The sequence below is a fragment of the Tetrahymena thermophila genome (genome assembly GCF_000189635.1).
Source record: "Tetrahymena thermophila SB210 genomic scaffold scf_8254708, whole genome shotgun sequence".
Classification (NCBI taxonomy): Eukaryota; Ciliophora; class Oligohymenophorea; order Hymenostomatida; family Tetrahymenidae; genus Tetrahymena; species Tetrahymena thermophila.
Genome location: NW_002476473.1, coordinates 59,096 through 79,225, shown reverse-complemented (window position 1 = coordinate 79,225; position 20,130 = coordinate 59,096). Strand labels below are relative to the sequence as shown.

The 20,130-nt window shown below is 20.4% G+C and overlaps 3 protein-coding genes across 3 annotated transcripts; 1 reads left to right on the top strand and 2 right to left on the bottom strand. All coding sequences in view use genetic code 6, as the record gives it.

Moving 5' to 3' along the window:
• Nucleotides 1-881: 881 nt before the first annotated feature.
• Nucleotides 882-9,375, bottom strand: TTHERM_01052950 (hypothetical protein; the record flags this gene model as incomplete). Its single annotated transcript, XM_001012492.2, has 15 exons — nucleotides 882-997; nucleotides 1,057-1,264; nucleotides 2,698-2,918; nucleotides 3,230-3,753; nucleotides 3,802-3,989; nucleotides 4,121-4,261; nucleotides 4,317-4,959; nucleotides 5,034-6,430; nucleotides 6,488-6,943; nucleotides 7,243-7,757; nucleotides 7,819-8,128; nucleotides 8,280-8,473; nucleotides 8,894-8,938; nucleotides 8,989-9,138; nucleotides 9,294-9,375. The coding sequence occupies 15 exons, from the start codon at nucleotides 9,373-9,375 to the stop codon at nucleotides 882-884; spliced, it is 5,190 nt and encodes a 1,729-aa protein (XP_001012492.2).
• Nucleotides 9,376-10,426: 1,051 nt separating this feature from the next.
• Nucleotides 10,427-18,960, bottom strand: TTHERM_01052940 (transmembrane protein, putative; the record flags this gene model as incomplete). Its single annotated transcript, XM_001012491.3, has 14 exons — nucleotides 10,427-11,916; nucleotides 12,472-12,790; nucleotides 12,843-13,811; nucleotides 13,860-13,988; nucleotides 14,197-14,824; nucleotides 14,978-16,242; nucleotides 16,379-16,584; nucleotides 16,651-16,852; nucleotides 16,919-17,217; nucleotides 17,515-17,830; nucleotides 17,886-18,157; nucleotides 18,226-18,555; nucleotides 18,610-18,771; nucleotides 18,834-18,960. The coding sequence occupies 14 exons, from the start codon at nucleotides 18,958-18,960 to the stop codon at nucleotides 10,427-10,429; spliced, it is 6,714 nt and encodes a 2,237-aa protein (XP_001012491.3).
• Nucleotides 18,961-19,056: 96 nt separating this feature from the next.
• TTHERM_001052921 (transmembrane protein, putative) lies at nucleotides 19,057-19,560 on the top strand (the record flags this gene model as incomplete). The annotated part of the gene is made up of 2 exons (XM_012796685.1): nucleotides 19,057-19,320; nucleotides 19,396-19,560. The coding sequence occupies 2 exons, from the start codon at nucleotides 19,057-19,059 to the stop codon at nucleotides 19,558-19,560; spliced, it is 429 nt and encodes a 142-aa protein (XP_012652139.1).
• Nucleotides 19,561-20,130: the final 570 nt, after the last annotated feature.

Sequence of the window (20,130 nt, the reverse complement as noted above, 5' to 3'; positions counted from 1 at the left end):
GATAATTAAAATGATCAATTTTTTTCTAAGTATAAAAAGTACGTTTCTTCACTTGAATGAAATACTAGATTGATTTTATTCTATTTAGATTCTTTATTAAAAAGTTCAAAGCTAAACATAAAATCTAGTTTCAGGTAAAAATTAGATATTTTATAATCTAATTATTTCTCATTTTATTATTAAAATAAATTATATTAATTTTTTATTTTACCTTTTCAAAATCTATTTTTCCAAAATTTATAGATTATTTATAAAATCTATTTATTTTTTTCAGTAAAAAAAAAGATTTTGTTAATCTATTGAAACATTAAAAACAGATTTTCGCTTGATATTCTTTGTTATTGAAACTGGATGGTTAGTTGGATGATCTTTAATTAATACAAATAATATTGAAATACTAAAATTAATTTATAAATAGAATTAAATCAAAAAATAAAAAGGATAATTTCATTAAAATAACTGATCGAGCAAATAATCGAATAAAAATTGATTGCTTTTTTTAATTTTATCAAAATACAAATAAAATTTTAGATAAAAAATATGACTTTTAAATTATTTATTTATACATAAAAACATTTATTTCCTATTTTAAATTTTAAGTATTATATAAATATTTTCTAACTTTCAATATTATATATATAGCAGTGTTCATTTAATTTTTTAGTTTTTAAAAAATTTATTTTATAATATTGATAAAAATATTAACATCATAAATAAATAAAACTAGTCAATAAATTAAAGTTATTTATAAATGTAATCTAAAATATTATTTAAAATTAAATTAAATTAATTAATTAAAATATAAAAAAATTTATATTACATACACAATTAATTATATTTCGTTAATTAACTAACAAAAAAAACTTGTTTAATATAGAAAATCAATTTGTTTCATTAACTTATTTAGATTTAGATAGAAAAATAAGATTTTCTTCGTTTCTTTTGGTCTCTTCTTTTGGTTATAAATTCATTTAGCTATTTAAAATCAATGGAGATCCTATTTATTTTATTTTTGTTTTAAATAAAAAAACAATACAATAAAATGTTATATTTTACCTTTATCAATTGTTATGTTTTAAGAAATGAATTTTTTATGTTTACTAGGGGAAACAAGAGATACTTTGATAATACTCTAGTCTAATACTTCATCTTATTGGCAATTAGATTAATCTACAAGGCAGCTTTAGTTTTACATTTGCCTCATTTATGAAGAGTTAATTAAATTTGAATGATTTTCTGATATTTTAGAAAACTCTATAATTTTCTATAAAATTTTATGTCTTTTTTTTTGCTTTGATTGACTTTTTTAGTCGGACTCTTATTAATTCAACTCAATTTTTAGAAATTTAAATGCACATTTAAGCATTTTACATTTATTTGTTAATTTAAGGAAGAATAACTGATTTCTCTCTACGATAGCAACTAAAAATTTATAAAAAATCATCAAACTAAGCCAGCAATTTATTGAAAAAATGCATGAAAAAGCAAGAAACTCAAAAATTATTATTTAATTGTTCTGTATAAATAATATTAAAAGTATAGAAATGCTAGTGATTAGTGTCTAATAATAATCTAGTCTTGTTAACTCAATAGAAATATAAGGTTGATTGTTATAGCAAAGAATCATATATACCATCAAAAAAACTATGATAAAATATCCTTAAAGCAAGGGAGTATAATTAAAAAAGCTAATTATAAACATGAAAATTGTTTTTTGAGTCATTTTGAGGCACTCCCAGTAAAAGTACTTTTCTTTATATTCTAAATAAATAAATCCAAAAGCTAACTTAAAAGAAACTTTATTCAGATTAGATTTATTCTTATTCAAGATATAGAAGAAAATAGATGGAATTATTAATGCAAATATAAATATCGAAGGAAAGATGAAAGAATACAAACGTATGAAATATTCTTTATTATAGCATTCTAAAGAATAATCAGCATTTAAATAATACACATTTCCTATCAATGTGCAAGAAAAAAGGTTAAAAAACTAGTAAAGGATATCAGGCTAAACAAATATAAAAATGTAGATTATAGCAGATATCAAAATCTATTTTTATATTTAAATCATTTTTTTCCTCTTGAATAAGTTTATTACAAATTTTACAACTATAAAACCAATCATTAGAATTACAGGAGTTATAAGAGAAAATGTTGCCCTAAGATAACATAATGGAATATCTGTTTCTATTTCTTTTAGCACACATTCTAAATTCTATCCAAGCTTTAACAGAGGCAGAGCAACAGAATATTAAAAAGTAAAAATAGCTTAATTGATTTATTTAAAAAATAAATAATTTTTAATTAAATATAAAATGAAATTTACATTTTAGATATTTACTGCTAAAAGTTGAGTAAATAAATATATTCTAGAAATAATTATTAATCACTTTAAGGTAAACACCGATTTTATCAGAAATAATTTTGTTAACTATGGTTTTTTTTGTCACTGCCGAAGCTACTTAATTTAACACTTCTTATCTGAGGATTCTATTGTATGAACTTATTATAAAGTAAATGACAAATATAACCCACGTGAAGATAAAAATAAGCTTGATTATGTATGGCATCTATTGGCTGCATTAAATGCAAGTAAATTAATCAACATTAATATATTTACTTCCCCAAAATACTCCTTTTGACTTAATTAAAAGCATTTTTTTAAAAATTATGTGTTAATTTATTATAATTTACATCGCATGCTAAGCATGTGGCGCCTACATACCCTGGCTAACATAATTAATTTCCAGCGCCTTATCCACCTATACATAAATTAGGAATTTGACATAAAATAATCTAATCATCATATTTATTTTTTCTCCAATATCCAGTCAATACATGTAAATCAGTGTTTCCCTTGCAATAAGCACCATCAGGGCATTTTTAACAGTTTAAAGAATCAAATGAATAAGTTCCTTTTTTATGATAAATTTTATTTATTATATACTTAAAATCAAATTATTAATAAATAAATTTCTATTATGCTTATGGAAAAAATAATTTAATTTGTTAATTTATAGTAAAAAATAAAATTAATAACATTAATATATTATTTTAATTATACTGTCTTTCCTCTTTAATCATCCTACATAAAAAAATTGATTTTTGTGTTAATTATCAAAATTTTTTGATTTAGTTTTATTTTTTAATTTAGGGATGGGATGACCTTAATTAAGGAAGATTTAGAGTATTTAAGCTTTTTGTATATTTTTGAATTAAACATTACCTTCATAGCAAGGAAGACAATTAGGTATTTTATTAGAAGATGTATCAGAAATATAACCAGCTTTACAATTAACCACAGAAATATAAATTTAATATGCATAAGATTAAATTTGCAGTTCAATTTCATTTATAGTGTCTATTTTTGTAAGGTTAATATTAATTGTTTGTTAAGGAAAAGCTTATATTTTGACATTTTATATATTGAAGGTTTTGCTTTAAGTATTATATTGTGGTTAGGTATTATTATTTTTATTGGTAGTAGTTAAAATGTAGGTACTATTAGACATATCATAGTTAAAATGTATATTATGTTACTGATAATAATCTTATCTAGATAAATATTTATCAATTACAGAGACAACTTAATTGAATTCGTTGATTAATTGAAATTATAAATCATAAATTTCAAATCCACTTTGGATATCTTTCAAATATAAAGAATCTCCTATTTCTATAACCTTTACATCTTAAGAAAAGCTTCCATTAATAAATTTAATTTTGTTAGCTTATGAAAAAACATTATCACTATATAAAAAAGCATTATTATTTTATACTAATGAGTTTATATTTTACAAATAAACTCCATAATAAACTATACCACCACCAACTTAAGCTTAATTTTGAATTATTTTTGAATTTTATACACAAAATGAGATTTAATTATCTTATCGATTAAAATTTGGATTGAAAACATAAAAGCATCCTCCTTCACCATTAAGAGATATGTTTTCATTACAGATAATATTGTCAATTTCAAAAACCTTTTTTAATTAATTAAAATTAAAAATGAAATATGGTAATATATATTTTTCATTTTACTTTTAAATTTGAAATTACAAAATATTTTTAAAATTACTAAAAATTTATTTTAAATTAATGAATAAAACATTACTATATTTCTTTGATAAACAAATACCATCATGTATACTGCTCCACCTTCATAATATGCTTAATTGTTAGTAAATGTTGAGTTTTAAATGATTAATTTATTATAGTCTTAAAAATAAATTGATAGAGCTCCTCCTTAATAAGCCTTTTAATTAAAAAATTTTTATAAAATTAATATAAAATAAATAAATATTAAATACACTTGCATTTTATATTGTTGTGTTTTTGATCTAAAGCTCACTAAAATTTTATATTTATAAAAATCCACCAATACAAAATTAATGGCATTAAATATTTTTTATAAAAGCGTTATTCAATTAAAAAAGGGAGTCTAAAACAAATAAAAAATATCCGTTTGGAGCATTTACATTTGTCTTTTAAACTAAACTAAAAATTCCTATATAAGTCAAATCTTTTAAATTAAAATTTTCTATGGTTATATTTGAATTTTAAATTTTGCCAAATCCTCCTTGATTAAAAAAGCTATTTTCAAAGTATGAGTTAAACATAATAATATTTGATCTGAAAATATCTAAAAACAATACATTATACTATAAGCTACTAACAGTTCTAATGTTACTTAAAGAAAATTCATTTATATAAATAGAACTTTCATAAGAATTTAGAATTGTAGAAAAGGTTAATTTACCACTCTTAATCAATTTTAAAAATGCTAGGTCATTTGGATTTTGAAGAACTTTTAAATCTTCAATAATAACTACGTTTTAAATTAATACAAAGCATGTTTTTATTTTTATCAAATAACTATTTTATTAGAAACCATAAATTTAACTAAAATTCACATTATTTATCTATATTTAAGAATTTTAATCTATATCTAAGCTATGTTATAAATTAAAAATTTTTAAAATGGTTTACTTTAAAAATTTATTTAATAAAGAAATTAAGCTATTTACTTGAGACCAAATAAAGATGTTCCATCATTATAGTTTAGAAAGTTTGAAAAAGATGAATTTTAGATCGTTAAATTATAATAGGTTGAACTTTATAGATAAAAAGCACTGCCACCTTATTATGCCATTCCATTTTAGAAAATAGAATTTTATATATCTGCTTATAAATATTTACTTTAAATATAAAAAAATCCTCCTACAATTGAATTTGAATTGTTAAAAAGAGATCCATAAATCTGTAGATTTTATTATATAGCCATATAAAAAACTCCTCCACGATAAACTCCGTTTGTTTATAAATCAAAAAAATAAGGTTATGGGTCACTTAATTAGCTAATTTATAATACGTTTTAAAATTCGGAATATTATACAAATAGTTCCGAAACTATAATATAGAATGGACTATAAGCAGAACTAGTGTAGAGATTATTCACTATAATATTATTCATTATAACAATACCATCTTAATTGTCAATAATAAACCCTGAAGCTGAAACTACCATTGTATCTTGACGACCTAATAAATAATTTTCTGATAGAGTTAAATTCTGTAATACTATTGTAGCTTAAAGCGAACTAGAAATATAGAACATGTTACTTGATTAATCGATTTAAGATTAAATTAATATATTATTTTTGAATGAAGAGTCTTAAATTAATATTTTTGGGTAGTAACTTTTAACTGAGATAGATATAGCATCAATATCATTGATTGGTTTTTGATTTATGTCCAATTAAATAATATTAATGATTTACACATCTATTATTTTAAAGCAATTTTAAGAATTTAAGTATATTTTAGACATTTGATAATCATAATCAGATTAAAATATTGCTTAGCTTATATTTAATTATAATGCATTCTAAAATAATCCTAAACCAACATTTTAACTATTTTAAATTGCAACTTTATTTATGTTGATATATTTTATATTCTGAAAGTTGAAGATATTTACTCCTTTTATATATAATGGTTCAATAAAATTTGATACTTCATTTTAACTGATATAAATATTATTAATATCTATTTGATGATCAGGATTAATTAATTCTTAAAATTAAGCATTCATTAAGAATGTTTAAAGCATCATAGTCATTATCAAATTGTTATAAATTGATATATATTCTATTTTATTAATTATGTTCTTGTAATTTGTCTAATATTTTATTTCAAAAATATTAGTGTTGCATAAAGTATTGTTTAAAATTGTAATATTTCTTGCTGTAAGCTAGCCCATTTCAAAAAATGATACACTGTTACTATTTTATATTATATCAATGTTACAATAGTTTTCTTTGATCAAAATGTTATTTAAATATAAAGAAGTAAATGAAGTTTATGTAAGAAATTAAAAATTGGTAATTTCAGAATTAGTCAATTGCACATTGTTAATTGTAATCTATATTAATAATAATAAAATGTAAATTATATTTATTAAAATTATAATCATTTTTACATTATCAGAGTTTGAAGTTTGTATTAAATAAGGATGATTAATAAATGTAAAATTATTCAAGAAGATATTCTTTATTGTAGCCGAAGAATTGTAAATATTTATTTTAAAGCAGCTGTATTGCTAGTTTCCCCCAAAAACCTATATATTGTCTAAAGTTAATTACTAAATATTTTATAAGTTTAATGAGCATTCAAAGCTATTTAAAAGAGGGAAAAAAAACTATATTTTTATTATAGAAACTTAGTAAAAGTTGTTGAAAATGAAATTTCCATTTATAGCAATTTCAGCTCTATTTTATTCAAGTGAATATTAATTAGCAGATAAAGTTATATTCAATTGATTAGGCTAAGGAAGATCTAGTATATATTATGCAATTTAACTTTATTATTAATTGTCAAAATAAATATTCACATTCATTAGTTTAAACTAATCTAAGCTGAATCTCAAAGAATTTACCTATATTATAAATAGTACAATTTATTCAATATTTTTAATTTAAAAATTAATGTTATTTTGGTTTCAAAATATAGTAACTCTCTATAAAATTTTAATTTTAAAAAAGAAATAGATGAATAGTTTTTGTATTAATATGTCTATAAGAGGGTTTAAAAAACAAAATTTTATCAAAAGATAAATGGATGATTTTTGGTTTTTAACTTGCTAATAAAAATTTTAGATAGGGGGGTAATAATATTTTGTAACCTCTAATAAATTTAAAAAGAATTAGATAATACTAAATAAGTAAGATAATTTACATATAAAAATGCTGTTATAAGATTATTAGATGTAGTAAATGGGAAAAGGGTGTTTCCCATACCAAAGTTTTATAGTTGAGGATAAAAATTCTAAGAGTTACTAAAATAAAAAGTTTTATCACATATCTGGCATATTTTTTGATCTTGAAGACATGCTTTAATATTAATATAAATGTTTCCTGGATATGTATTGATAAAAAGAAGTTCATCATTTGTATATCCAAATCCTAAAATATCATAACTTAGTTTCATTTTTATTTATATAAAGTTGGATAAAGTATTTATTTAAGGCAATATTTTGTATCCATAAATAATCCCAGTTTCAAATTCACCTATAAAAATACAATTTATCTCATTGATAACAGCTAAACTGGATATCATTTAAATTGAGGAAGGAATTTCATTCTTTGTTTAATTGACTAAATTATATTGTAAGAGATTTCCATATGAGCAGAAAAATATAGCAATCTTAAGATTTTTTAAATAATCTCCATTTTCAGCTTTATTACAATTAGCTTTTAATTTAATTTTTAAATAAATAATTTAATAATTTATTAAATTTTAATAGCTAATTACTTTATTAAGTAGAAATGATCGAAAAGGATATTATATTATAAACAACTAGAAGTCCTTGATTTGTTAAAGTTACTACACTATTTAATTCGTCAGCAATTATAAATATAGGTTAAATCCCCTAAAAATTGTAGAGAGGAAACTACTCTACTTTATTTTAATTGTCTAATTTTTTTTTACATAAAGTGTTTGTTATTGGATTTAATTAATAAAAGTACAAAGATTAATTAGCAGCAATGTAAATAATTTTATAAAAATTGCTATTTTCAGACCAACTTTAATTGTTTCCTAGATCTACATTTGCAACTTATAACTATAAAAAAAATTATTTTTTTTGATTTTTTTGATAATTAATTTTAATATAAATCAAAAAAATTTACAGTATTATTTTAAGAAAAATAAATTCCTAAGCTCATCAATTAATCAATTTTGAATAATGTTACATTTTTTTCTAAATTTATTACTTCTTACACAGACATAATCGAATCATATATTTTTAAATTTTGCTAAATTTAATATTAGACTAAGATTTAACCATATTTATTCTCTTAAGTAATAGATTTCGCGAATAAATTTTAATCAATTTAAATTCCAAAATACTTATTTAAACCATCTTAAAATATAACTTTTTTAGATCCATGAACTAGCTGATTAAATTCTATTTTAAAAAAATATAATTCAAATTTAAATGTTATATTTTAATAATATCAAAAAAATCCAAAAGATATAAAATTGGCAAATATTTATAAATTAATATTAAATAAAATTATGAAAAATAAAAAGCTTTAAAAATTCTTACTTAAATTTTATAAAGGTGGAGACTGCTATAAGATATTAAGATTTAATTGCTCAATATAATTAGTATATATAAAAAATATTAGCTTGCTACTTGGAAACGGATATAAAAATGACTTTATGATATTTTTGTAATATCTCTATGGTGTAAAAATGTATTAATTATTTTATTAATTTATAGATAGATCTATTATTAAAATATTATTATATTAATCAGTTGTAATTAAATTCGCGTTTTAGCCTTTTGGCTATTAAATCGTCATCTGAACTATTGAGTTTTTACTTAAATCTTAATTTGCCGTAAATTACAATAAACCATCACTTAAGTCTTTTTTAATAATAAATGTTAATACAATATAAAAATAGTTTTTAACTTACTATATGCTGATAAGACAGAGTATTTTTATTAATCTATATTAGTAAAGTCATAAATTTATATCATCATAGATTTATAATTTATCATTATTAAGTTAGTATTAGGTAATTAAATGACATTAAAAGTAGTATTTATATTAGAGTTCATTTTCACTATTATTATTATAATAAATTAAATTAATATATATTAAAATCTTATTATAAACATTTAAATGAGATAATATATATAAATTGAAAATAATGATTTTAACTAATTTGTAAATTATTTAATAGCTTAATTTATTTTATTAAGTAATATTAGAATTTACTTGAAATCGAAACAAGATATTTATTTTGTATTGGATCCCATATCTAAATAATACCATTTTAACTATTGTAGTCTTCATACATGCTTATTATTAATGATGTTTTTGTTTAATTAACAAAATCAAACAAGTATAATTTAGGCAAGGAACTGTCTACTAAATAATTGTTAATTTAAATTAAATATTATCTAAATATATTAAGTGTTGAAATCAAATTTTAGGTTCTATTTACATAAAACCAAAGTTCTACATATAATAAAATAAATTTTTAAACATGATATTTACCAAGTTGTTTTACATTTACATAATTATCATCTGTTAAGTTATAGAGTGCAATATAGCTAGGAAAAAGCAGTGATATTGTATCATTTTTATAAGTTATTACATCTTATAAAGCTTCATAATTATGAGTTGCTATTAAATTATAACTAGCGATTTCTAAAGTGTAAAGATTTAGTATGTAATAGTTAAATGAGCTAAAAGCAATCAATTAACCTGTATCTGAATTATACAGTATCTTCTTAATGTATATAGGCACTAATTTTTATTTTTGTTTTAAATAAAATTAATTTTTTTTCTTCAAAATATATACTTAATTCTACAACTTTGAAAAGTATAGAATGAATTAATATGTTACAATTTTTGATTTGAAGTACTTATCTGGATGATATATCAAAGTAGTAAATAAATGAGGAAAGAATGTCATTTGATGGATTTAAGTTATTATTTGACGATAAAACTAGTATATTTGTATTTTCTAAAGGAAATGCATCGTTTAGTAGCTATTGATCATTTAAAATTTCTAAAAAATTATTAAACATTTGATTATATGATAAATATTTTACAGTAATACTCTTCAAATTGAAAGCACTAGCTTTAACATGTTGTCTGCTGCAGTATTAAAGAGAAAAAGTAAATACTAAATAATACCCAAATCATTCTTATTGTAGTTTATTTACAATATCTTAGTTTTTACAAACAATATTTTATCTTTTTAATTATGAAAGTGAATCCTCTATTTAACAAGTTATTTACTATGAGTAAACTTAAACTAAAAAATCATACTACTTAAATTATTAAGTTTTTTTAAATCCAATAGATTCAATAAAAAAACATTATTATTTATTTTATAAAAATCAAGAATATTTGTTTGATATATAACATTAAAACCAATACATAATAAATATGAGTAATTCACTAATATATTTATTAATAAATTTTTTTTTATTTAAGTCATCACTTGTATACTGAGTTTTAGCAATTTTTTGCCTAAAAAATAACAATTAAATAAAAATAAAAATATGTTTAAAATTTTACTTCTAAGCCTAGATTCTAAATTTTAAATTAATAAATTTAGTTTTGTATTTTATTCTTGCTTTCTATATTTTCATCAATTGATATATTGGAATGTGTTTCATTATTCTACTAATATACTATTTATGGACAATTGCAATAAATATACTCTAAATAATTTTAATTAAAAATAAGTGAAAATTTAATTAAGAATAAGCTAAAATTTAATTTAATTAATTTTTATTATTACAGCTCTCTTTATAGCTACTATAAATTAAAAATCTATCCTAATGGTCCATGTCTTTAATCTTTATTAAGGATTCTTTAACTTTCTCTTTTAGTTATTAGTTAGTTTCAAAAATTCTTTTTAATTTTTAAGGTTTTGGAGGAGCATGAATATTCAAGAACTTAAATACTTTCTTTAAGAAAGAATATTTATAGTAATATTTACTTAATTTATGCATTTTCTCAGTTAAAAGCTATTTTAAAATTTAATAGATAACTCTATATATAAAGAATACATTAATTCCTATCATAATCAAAATATTCATGTATTTTATTTACTCGATTTAGTTTTGCAAAATACTTAATGATATAAAAATTGAGAAAGAGCACACTGAAGCTTGCATAAAATCTAATTAATTTATTTCAGGTTTTTTGTATGGTTCGAGCTTAAAGCAAAGAGCTTGATAAATTAGGATGGTAAATAATACTAAATAACCTTTAGTAGCATAAAGCTACTAAAAATAGCTTAAAACAACCATAATTATTGTTTTTTGAATTATCTTAATAAACTCCCAGAAATAGAATTAGGATTTATATTCTTTATATAAAAACCCAAACTTGATTAAAAATGATGGATTATTTAAATTTTTTCTGTTTTTAAACAATATAACAAAGAAGATTAAAGGGATTATGAATGAGACTAATATTGTTAAAGGAACAACAAAATTCAAAGTATAAAAGTTATAAACTTCATCATAGCATTTTAAGTTACTGTTTTCGTTAGTATAGTATTAGCTCCCTATTTTTCTGCAAGATCCTAGTAAAACCAGCTAATAAAGAAAATTAGGTTGGGTATAGAGTATAATTAAAAGTAGTGCTGGTACTATGCTATGCTTTGGAAACCTAATCTTAGAATTACTACTACATATTTTTATAACTAAAGCAATTATTATGTATCCAACTAAAAATACTATAGGAATAATAAACGAAAAAAATAATCTTAAATATGAGATAGGAATTTTAGAATTTAACTAAAGGAGTCCGCAATCAAAGTCATATGATGTTTCTGACACAGGCATTGCTGATAACAACTAAAATTAAATCAAATCTAATATTTTAGTAAAATTTTATTGATGTTAATGATTCTTCTCATATATTGTATTTTTCCTTAAAAATATCCAAATAAATGCCAAAATAGATAGAAAAAATTGTATTTTTTATTTATTCTAAATTTATCAATAATAATAATTTTTTAAAAGGAAATAAATTTTATTAATTTTTAAGATTTTTTATTAAATTAATATGATCTAAATTAAAATTAAAAACATAAAATTAAAAAAAATATTGAAATATTTCAATCTGTACCAGTTTTTAAATTATTAAAATATTTTTGAAATAGTTCTGCTCATACAATAATAATGAGAAATATCGATTTTATTTATTCCAAATTTTATCAAAAAATATTAGTTTTAATAGAAAATAAAGGTCTAATTTAGTTTAATTTTTATTAAATTAAAAAATTATTTAAAATATATTTTAAAGCATAAAAAGCATATGAAATATCATTCTATATATACCAAAATAGATTGCGATGTTTAAAATTGAAGGGAAACAAAAAAATTAAATTAAGAATTATGATTTTAATAAAAATAAAACAATTTACTATTCGGAAAATTGATTTAAAGCTGTGAAATAGCAAATATACTCTAAATATAAGTTCCAATAATCTTAAGTATAACATCTATTCCTGAATGAGATTAATCTTTAAAAGCTTTTTTTCTTTTAGATAATTTAATAACTATTAAACAAAGAATGAACTTTCTAATTTAATTTATATAAGATCTAATTGATATTGCAACTGATAAAATAATTCCTAAATATATCAAGATTAACTTAAATATATTGTAGACCGCAACTTAGCAAAGAGCGCATTAATATGATCCAGTCTTAATATATTTTTATCCCCACTTTTCACCATAATACTTATTAATTGATAAAATAATTTATTTTAATTTTTTTATAATTAATACTTACATCACAGGATTCACAAAGAGCTCCAACATATCCCCTTTTGCATATATCATTCCCTGAAAATGAATGATTACGAGCAATGCAATTTTGTATTTTGTTCTAACAAAGAATTATATCATCATCTTGTTAATTTAATCTCCAATACCCATCTTAAATTCTTATATCTTTTTCATATTTTATACAATTTCCTCCTATAGGGCACTTTAGGCAAGCTACTGAGTTGAAAGAATAAGAACCATCTTTGCAAGGTATACATTATGGAATTCCATTGTTACCAATCTATGGAGTATATCCTATCTAGCAGTCGGAAATTTAAATAGTAACATTGAAGTAATAATCATCTTTGATTTAGTTATTTGTTTGATTTATAGTCTTTATTAAATTAGTTTTTATTATTAAATTTATTTAAGCATATTTTTTTGCAGTAATTGTTATATTACTGAAAATAAATTGCTATGATATATCATCATATTAAGATTCCAAACTTCCTATGATATTGTACGAACTATTAGAAAAAATCTAAACAATAGTAAGAGGATTTTCCAGACATTCAATATAACTTGGACTATTTTTATCATAAAAAATTAATTAGCCTTCATCATCTTTCAATAAAAATTTAAGTTCATGAATATTAAATCCACTCTAAACATTGTTAATTATTAGCAAATCTTTAAAAGCTTTAATATCTGCATTCTTATCAATCATCGAATTATTATATTCGATGTAGCTAGGTGCAAAAAAAATATTATTACCATAACACTTTGCATAGTTATTTCGAATAGTATTATTTCTATATAAAATAGAAGTATTTGAAAAAGATATTCCACCTCCTATTTATGCATAATTTTACTCTATTTAAGAATTTTCTATCAAAATATTTTAATCATTTTCAGCCATTTCTATATAAATACATCCTCCTTTACCAATATTTGATATATTCTACTAGCATTTTATATTTCTAAGTGTCAAAACCTTTTTTAAAATAATTTTTTTAAATTTTTATTTTATAAATAAATTTACTTTATCTGCCTATTAATTTTATATAAAGAATGCTCCACCATTATAATAAGCTTGCAATTATTCAAAAATACAGTCTTAAATTAAAGTATTTTAATTATCAGTCATAAAGATAGCTCCACCCATAGAGCCCTATATAATTATTATAAAAAAATAAATTCAAAATAATAAATATCCTAGGCAGTTTCTCATATATTAACACCTATAAAAAAAAAATATTTATCAAAAATTGGAAGGTTAATCTGCAAAAAATAGTCTAAGATATTATGAGAAGAGGGGAATTTGCTAATATATGAGGGTTTATAGTAATTAAACAGATGAGATGTGTGAAAATCTTTACTTGAAGATTTTAGAAAGTTGATTTGATTATTGTAAGGGAACTATTTTAAGAATTGATAAATCCTCCATAGCACGTTTTACATTTAAAGAAGGAAACATTATATTAATTTAAAAATACATTTGATGAGGTAATTTATATAAAATAAGAATTTAAAAATATTTTTGATTCCATTTCTTATTAGAGTTATCTTCTGTAAGGGATAGCAAATGTCATATTCTTAATGGTTATATCAGAAGATTATAGGACACTATTATTTAAAAAAATTAAACCTTAATTAGCAAATAAAGAATTGCTTATTTAGCATTTTTTCAAATTAATAATAGAATTTTATTCGCCATATATTAACAGAGGTGATTGTGTTATTTAGTTTATTGTAATAATTTAACTTAAGAATATATTTTATAATTCAGCATAAGAATTCAAGAAGGAAAAAATAGAAACAAATTGTAAAAATTGTTATTAAACAAAGTCATTAATATAATCATCTGAGTTATTTTCAACAATTGTAATATTGTTGCATAATAGTTAGGCATTATAGAAGTTAAAAATTAAATTATTTAAATTGCCATAGATATTTTTAAAAGTTAATTGTTAAAATTTAAACGTATTTGTATATGACTCGGTAGACCTATTTAAAAAAAATTATATTAAAAGACTGTTAAGTTTTTAGTTTTTAATGAATGAAAATTACTCTATATAGAAAGAAACAATTGTATAATTCAGTGAAAATATATTTTCAAAGGTGCTGTTGAAAATTTCAAAATAAATTTTTCCTTATTACAGGTTAATATAGAATATTGATCCTTAAAAATTAGTAGCAGAATTCGAAAAGGTAGAGTTAATAATTTAAAAGTTAATTTAATTGTGAATTAAATTTTAAAGATACCCAAAACCACCTTAATAAGATTGCGTTTCATTAAATTAAGAATTTTAAATATTTAATTATGTTCCAACAAAATAAAAGCAACTTCCTATTATTTGAGTTTAAGAACTTAAATTATAAAAAGCATTATTTTAATTTAATGTATCATTTTCAATATAATAGAATCCTTTAAAAATGCTGCTACTTATATTGAGAGAATTAGCATTAATTACTAATCCATTATTCATAGAATTTGAAAATATTCCTTATAAATTAGCTTGATAAATATTAACAAATCCTCTTAAATTGAGTACGTACAAAACAGGGGTTGATACAGATGAATATGGTAATCCAAATAAAGAACAGTTAGAGGCCTTTAAATTATTTATCTAGACAGTTTAGCCAATATTTAGATTTATATAAATTGGTTCACTAAATACTTGCATTCCTGATTAAAAAATTGAAATATTTTCCAATATAATATTTTCAATTAATACTTATGATGCTACTTAAGAACTAATTATGCAAAGAGCAAAGCTATCATTTAAAATCTTTTGACCAACAATAAAATTCTAAATATTTACTAAAGAAGCATCTTCAACCATTAAACAGCTAGATGAAGGAATTTGTAAATTTTAGTAATTATTAGTAAAAGAGCAATTAAAATTATTTATGTCCAATAATTCTGTTTATCTAAATAATCCAAGACCAAAGTTGTGGTTATTAATTAAAGATATATTTTAGATGCTAATATTTAAAAATTTTTAAATTTAAAACATATTTATATCAAATAAATATTAATCGCTTATATCATTTGGCAAAGAATTGTTGCTAACTATTATATTTTAGATATCAAGTGTGGCTATAGGTACTAATATGTCATCGTATAGAGCCTGCATAAAGAAATTGGATTGAATCTAATTCAAGATATTATCTGAAATAAAAACATTATAAATTTCCATCTAAATTTCTTAAGTTTAAATGTAAGATTAAATATTTATTATATTTATATTGTAAAATATGTTGTTTGAAACTCTCATGTTTTTAATTGAAATACTACTTGACTAAAATAAGTATAAAGGAGTTTGCTAATCTAAGCTAATAATATTTGTCGAATTATTGTTAATAATATTGATATCTTCCAAAATTAAATTTGTGAAGCTTTCAGAGACAAATAAAGAAAACTAATCTAAAATAGAATCTTAAATAGTTAAATTGCTAAATTTTATGTAATTCTTTTATAATATAAAAATAATTATAAGCAATAAATAGTATTTTCTCAATTAAATAAATTTATTTTTTAAAATTAATTTAAATTACTTGCTCTTAGTTGAACGCTGTAAACATAGAGGAATTATTTGATAAATATAGACCTTATAAATTCAAATTTTTAAACTCTACATTAGACTTTTGAATTTTAAAGTTGAAGCAAAATATATAATCTTACTCACTTCCTCCAGCTATAATGACATTGTCGATTACAGATATCGATTATATGTTTATGAGATTTAAAGAACATGATTTACCTTATTTTTGGTATTAATTTGAAAATTGAAAAATAATATTTTTAAATATAATTGACTGGAATAGACTTAAGCTAAAATCTCCACTTATATTAACTACTGCTAGGCTATTATTTTCAAATACTTGAACAGGTTCAATGATTAATATAATCTTTTCTTTTATTGGAAAATCAATCTGATTTTAATCAATCTACATTTCATTAGAGTTATTGATAAAGTAATGAATCTGAACAGTTTATATTGTCTTTACAAACTAAAACAATTGATTAGCCTTTATTAAATAACAATTTAAGAAAAATTATCAATAAATAAAATCATTTAATAATTAATTAATTACCTATAAAAAACCTAAGATAAAATTTTGATAAGTTGTAAATTAATAATTTAAGTCTCCTAATCCAAAACTATCTACAAAACCTTAATTTTACTATGAAGAATCAAAATAAACCTATAGCTCACAAACTGCACACTAATTGTTTTGTAAACAGCCAAATGCATCAAATTAAATATTTTGCTGATCAGTATTTATAAATAAATTATTATAATTAGTAAATTAAAGTCCTAATACGTTATATTTGCTTTAAAATACTAAAAATCTATTCAATTCTATTGTAGAGGGATCAAGAGAGTAACCTTCTATTATATTTGTATATTTAAAGCTAACAAATAAAAGATTTAAATCTTCAACTTTAAATAGTATTGAAGCCATATCTGAGCTAATTTACAATTAAAATATATTTTAGCTGCTTATTTTATAAGAAATTATAAACCCTTCATCACAATAAAAGATGGCTATACCCAAATTTATAAATGCTGTTGCAATACTACTAGATAAACAATTTACTATTTGTATTTTTAAAAATATTATTCATTTTTATTTTTAGATTTTTGATGATTGATTTAAAATAAAATTGTTTAAAAATTATTTATTACTATTTTTAAATGATTTCAATTAGAGGCTATTAAGATCATATTCTATAATTTAGTTAGATGAGAAAGCTACAGCAATTTATTCTTATGTAAATACTGAAAATCCTGGACTTAATAATATATTTTTTGATGAGTCAAACACTTCTTTTTAAAAAGATATATTATTAGAATCTAGTTTAACTCTAGATAGTTTTTTTGTTAAACCATTTACAATATAAAAATATGTTTGATTAGTCTAAGGATTATAAATAACTTAATAAAATTCAGGTTAGTTATTCCAATTAAATTGAGAACCTAAAGAGACATTAAAATAGCTAATCTGATAACAAAAACAAAATATTAAAATAAGAATTTATAATTAAATTTTGTTTTACTTATTTAGAATTTGCATCAAAAACTAACAATTAAGTTGAATTAATTTTAATGCAAAATTAAATTTTTTCTAAGTTAACAACTTCTTAAAAACTAAAAGAGATCTATGGAATTTAAGTGTAAATATCAAAGTTAAAAAAATCTATTTTATTACCAAATTTATCTGCAATTTAAACTTAATTTACATTATTAATTTAGTTAAATATTATGACTTAACTTTCTTCACCATCAAAATTAACTAGTTTGCTAGCTATATAGCTTGATTACTGTTAACCTAGTTTGATTAAAATAAAAAAAAAATATCAAAATTTATTTATTTGAAAACTAATATTTTTATTTTACTAAAAAACTATTAGCTCCTTTGAATAGTTTAATTATCTCCAATATAGTATTTAGCATAATTTAATTCATTTATAATGTAAATATATTATGATTAAGGGTTATTAGCTAATAAATTCCAGTTACTCTAATTAAAATAATAAGAAATAACAAATGCACTGGTGTTATTATTATATATTTTTGGGAATTTTAATACAAAATTGTTTCCATTAGTATCAAAAGTTGTCACTCTAAGTAAATCGTTATTATAGCTAATTAATAGCCCAGAGAAGAATTTTTCTTTTTACTGTATTTGATTGCTCATTCCATATTAGTTATAAAGTTAATCAATAGCTATTATTTTATTGATAATACATTTTTAAAATGATAAAAAGATGATAAATTTACAAAATGAACTTAACAATTTAAATTATTATTATTGATAGTTAGTTAAATCAAACAAGTAAACAGTTTCTGACACCAAATAGATGAAGGCATAATCATAACCAAAATATTTCTTAATTCCTATCAAATTTCTGAGTGAAGTCACTTGATTTACATTTGTCTACACTTTTTATTCAAACATTTTATAAATTTCAAACTTGTCAAATGCATTAAATATTAATTAATACTCTATATCGATCCATATGATACATTTTTAATAGGTTCCCAGAATTACAATGATATTTAATCAGATTAAACTGGGTACGTAACAAATGAAACTAGCTCAATATTACTCAGTAGCATATATGTACTCATAAATTATATAGAAGTATCTACAATTTTTTTTATTAAATTTAAATATCAAATTAAAATATATCTTTATTTCTTTTTGGTTCTTATTTCAAATAAAAAATGCATAATTAATAAAATATTTACTTAGTAAAAGTTTAGATATTTATAAGTCTGATAAAATATCTTGTGCTATAATTGATTATTTAGTTGCAATTACAGAAATAGTTGTGTTTTTTAGTATTAAAGCATCATAAATTTGTGAATTAATCTATATCATTTTTTCAATTTTTAAAGAATAAACGCTTATCGTGTAATAAAAGGTAGAACTAAATCCTATAAGCTTTTTTGTTACGTCACAAAATGATAATTAAACTAGTTTAACTGGTACTTTATATTAAAAAAATATTTTAGTTTACTTAAAATGAAAAATATTAATTTTATTTATTTTAATAATGAAAGTAGAAGTTTAAATTACGTTATTAAGAGTTTAAAACAGACTAAGAAGGTTTTTATATGACATAAATAAATGAGCTAGGTTAGTTTTTAATTAAATCTTGCTAAGTAGTCATTAAAATTATAATGTTTGTATCAGGTATAGGAAAGAATACCTTTATTTATTATTGAGACCCTTATCTCAGCCCTTTTTATACAAAATATTGAAAAGTTAATAATAATTTTAAAGTTGGTTTTACAAGCTATTTCTTCTAAAGATGAGCAGATATTAAATTAACTCAAAGCAATATTTAAGCAGCAAATGATAACAAAAATATAAAAATAAATTAAATTCATTGAGGCTGAGCTATTTTATCTATTTTTTGTTAAAAAATTTCCTAAAAATTGATCTAACAAATGATATAAACAACAAACCTAAAAACAAAATATTAAAGCAATACTTTTTTATATATTAAATTTAATTAAATGAATTAGTTTTCATGTAAAGCAATAAAATCTTCTCTTTTTTTAAAAATTTGTTGTAAAATTGTAAATTGTATGTCCAACTCATAAAAATATCAAATCTACTTTGATTGAAAAAAATAATTAGATTTTAATAAAAAATTGAAAACAAAAATGTGCCTAATTATTATTAAAATTTAAAATAAAATAAAAAAATATTTAAAAAAATATTTTTAAATAATTAATTAAAAGGTTGATTGATATTTAAAAAAAAAAAAAATCATTAAATAATATTTTATT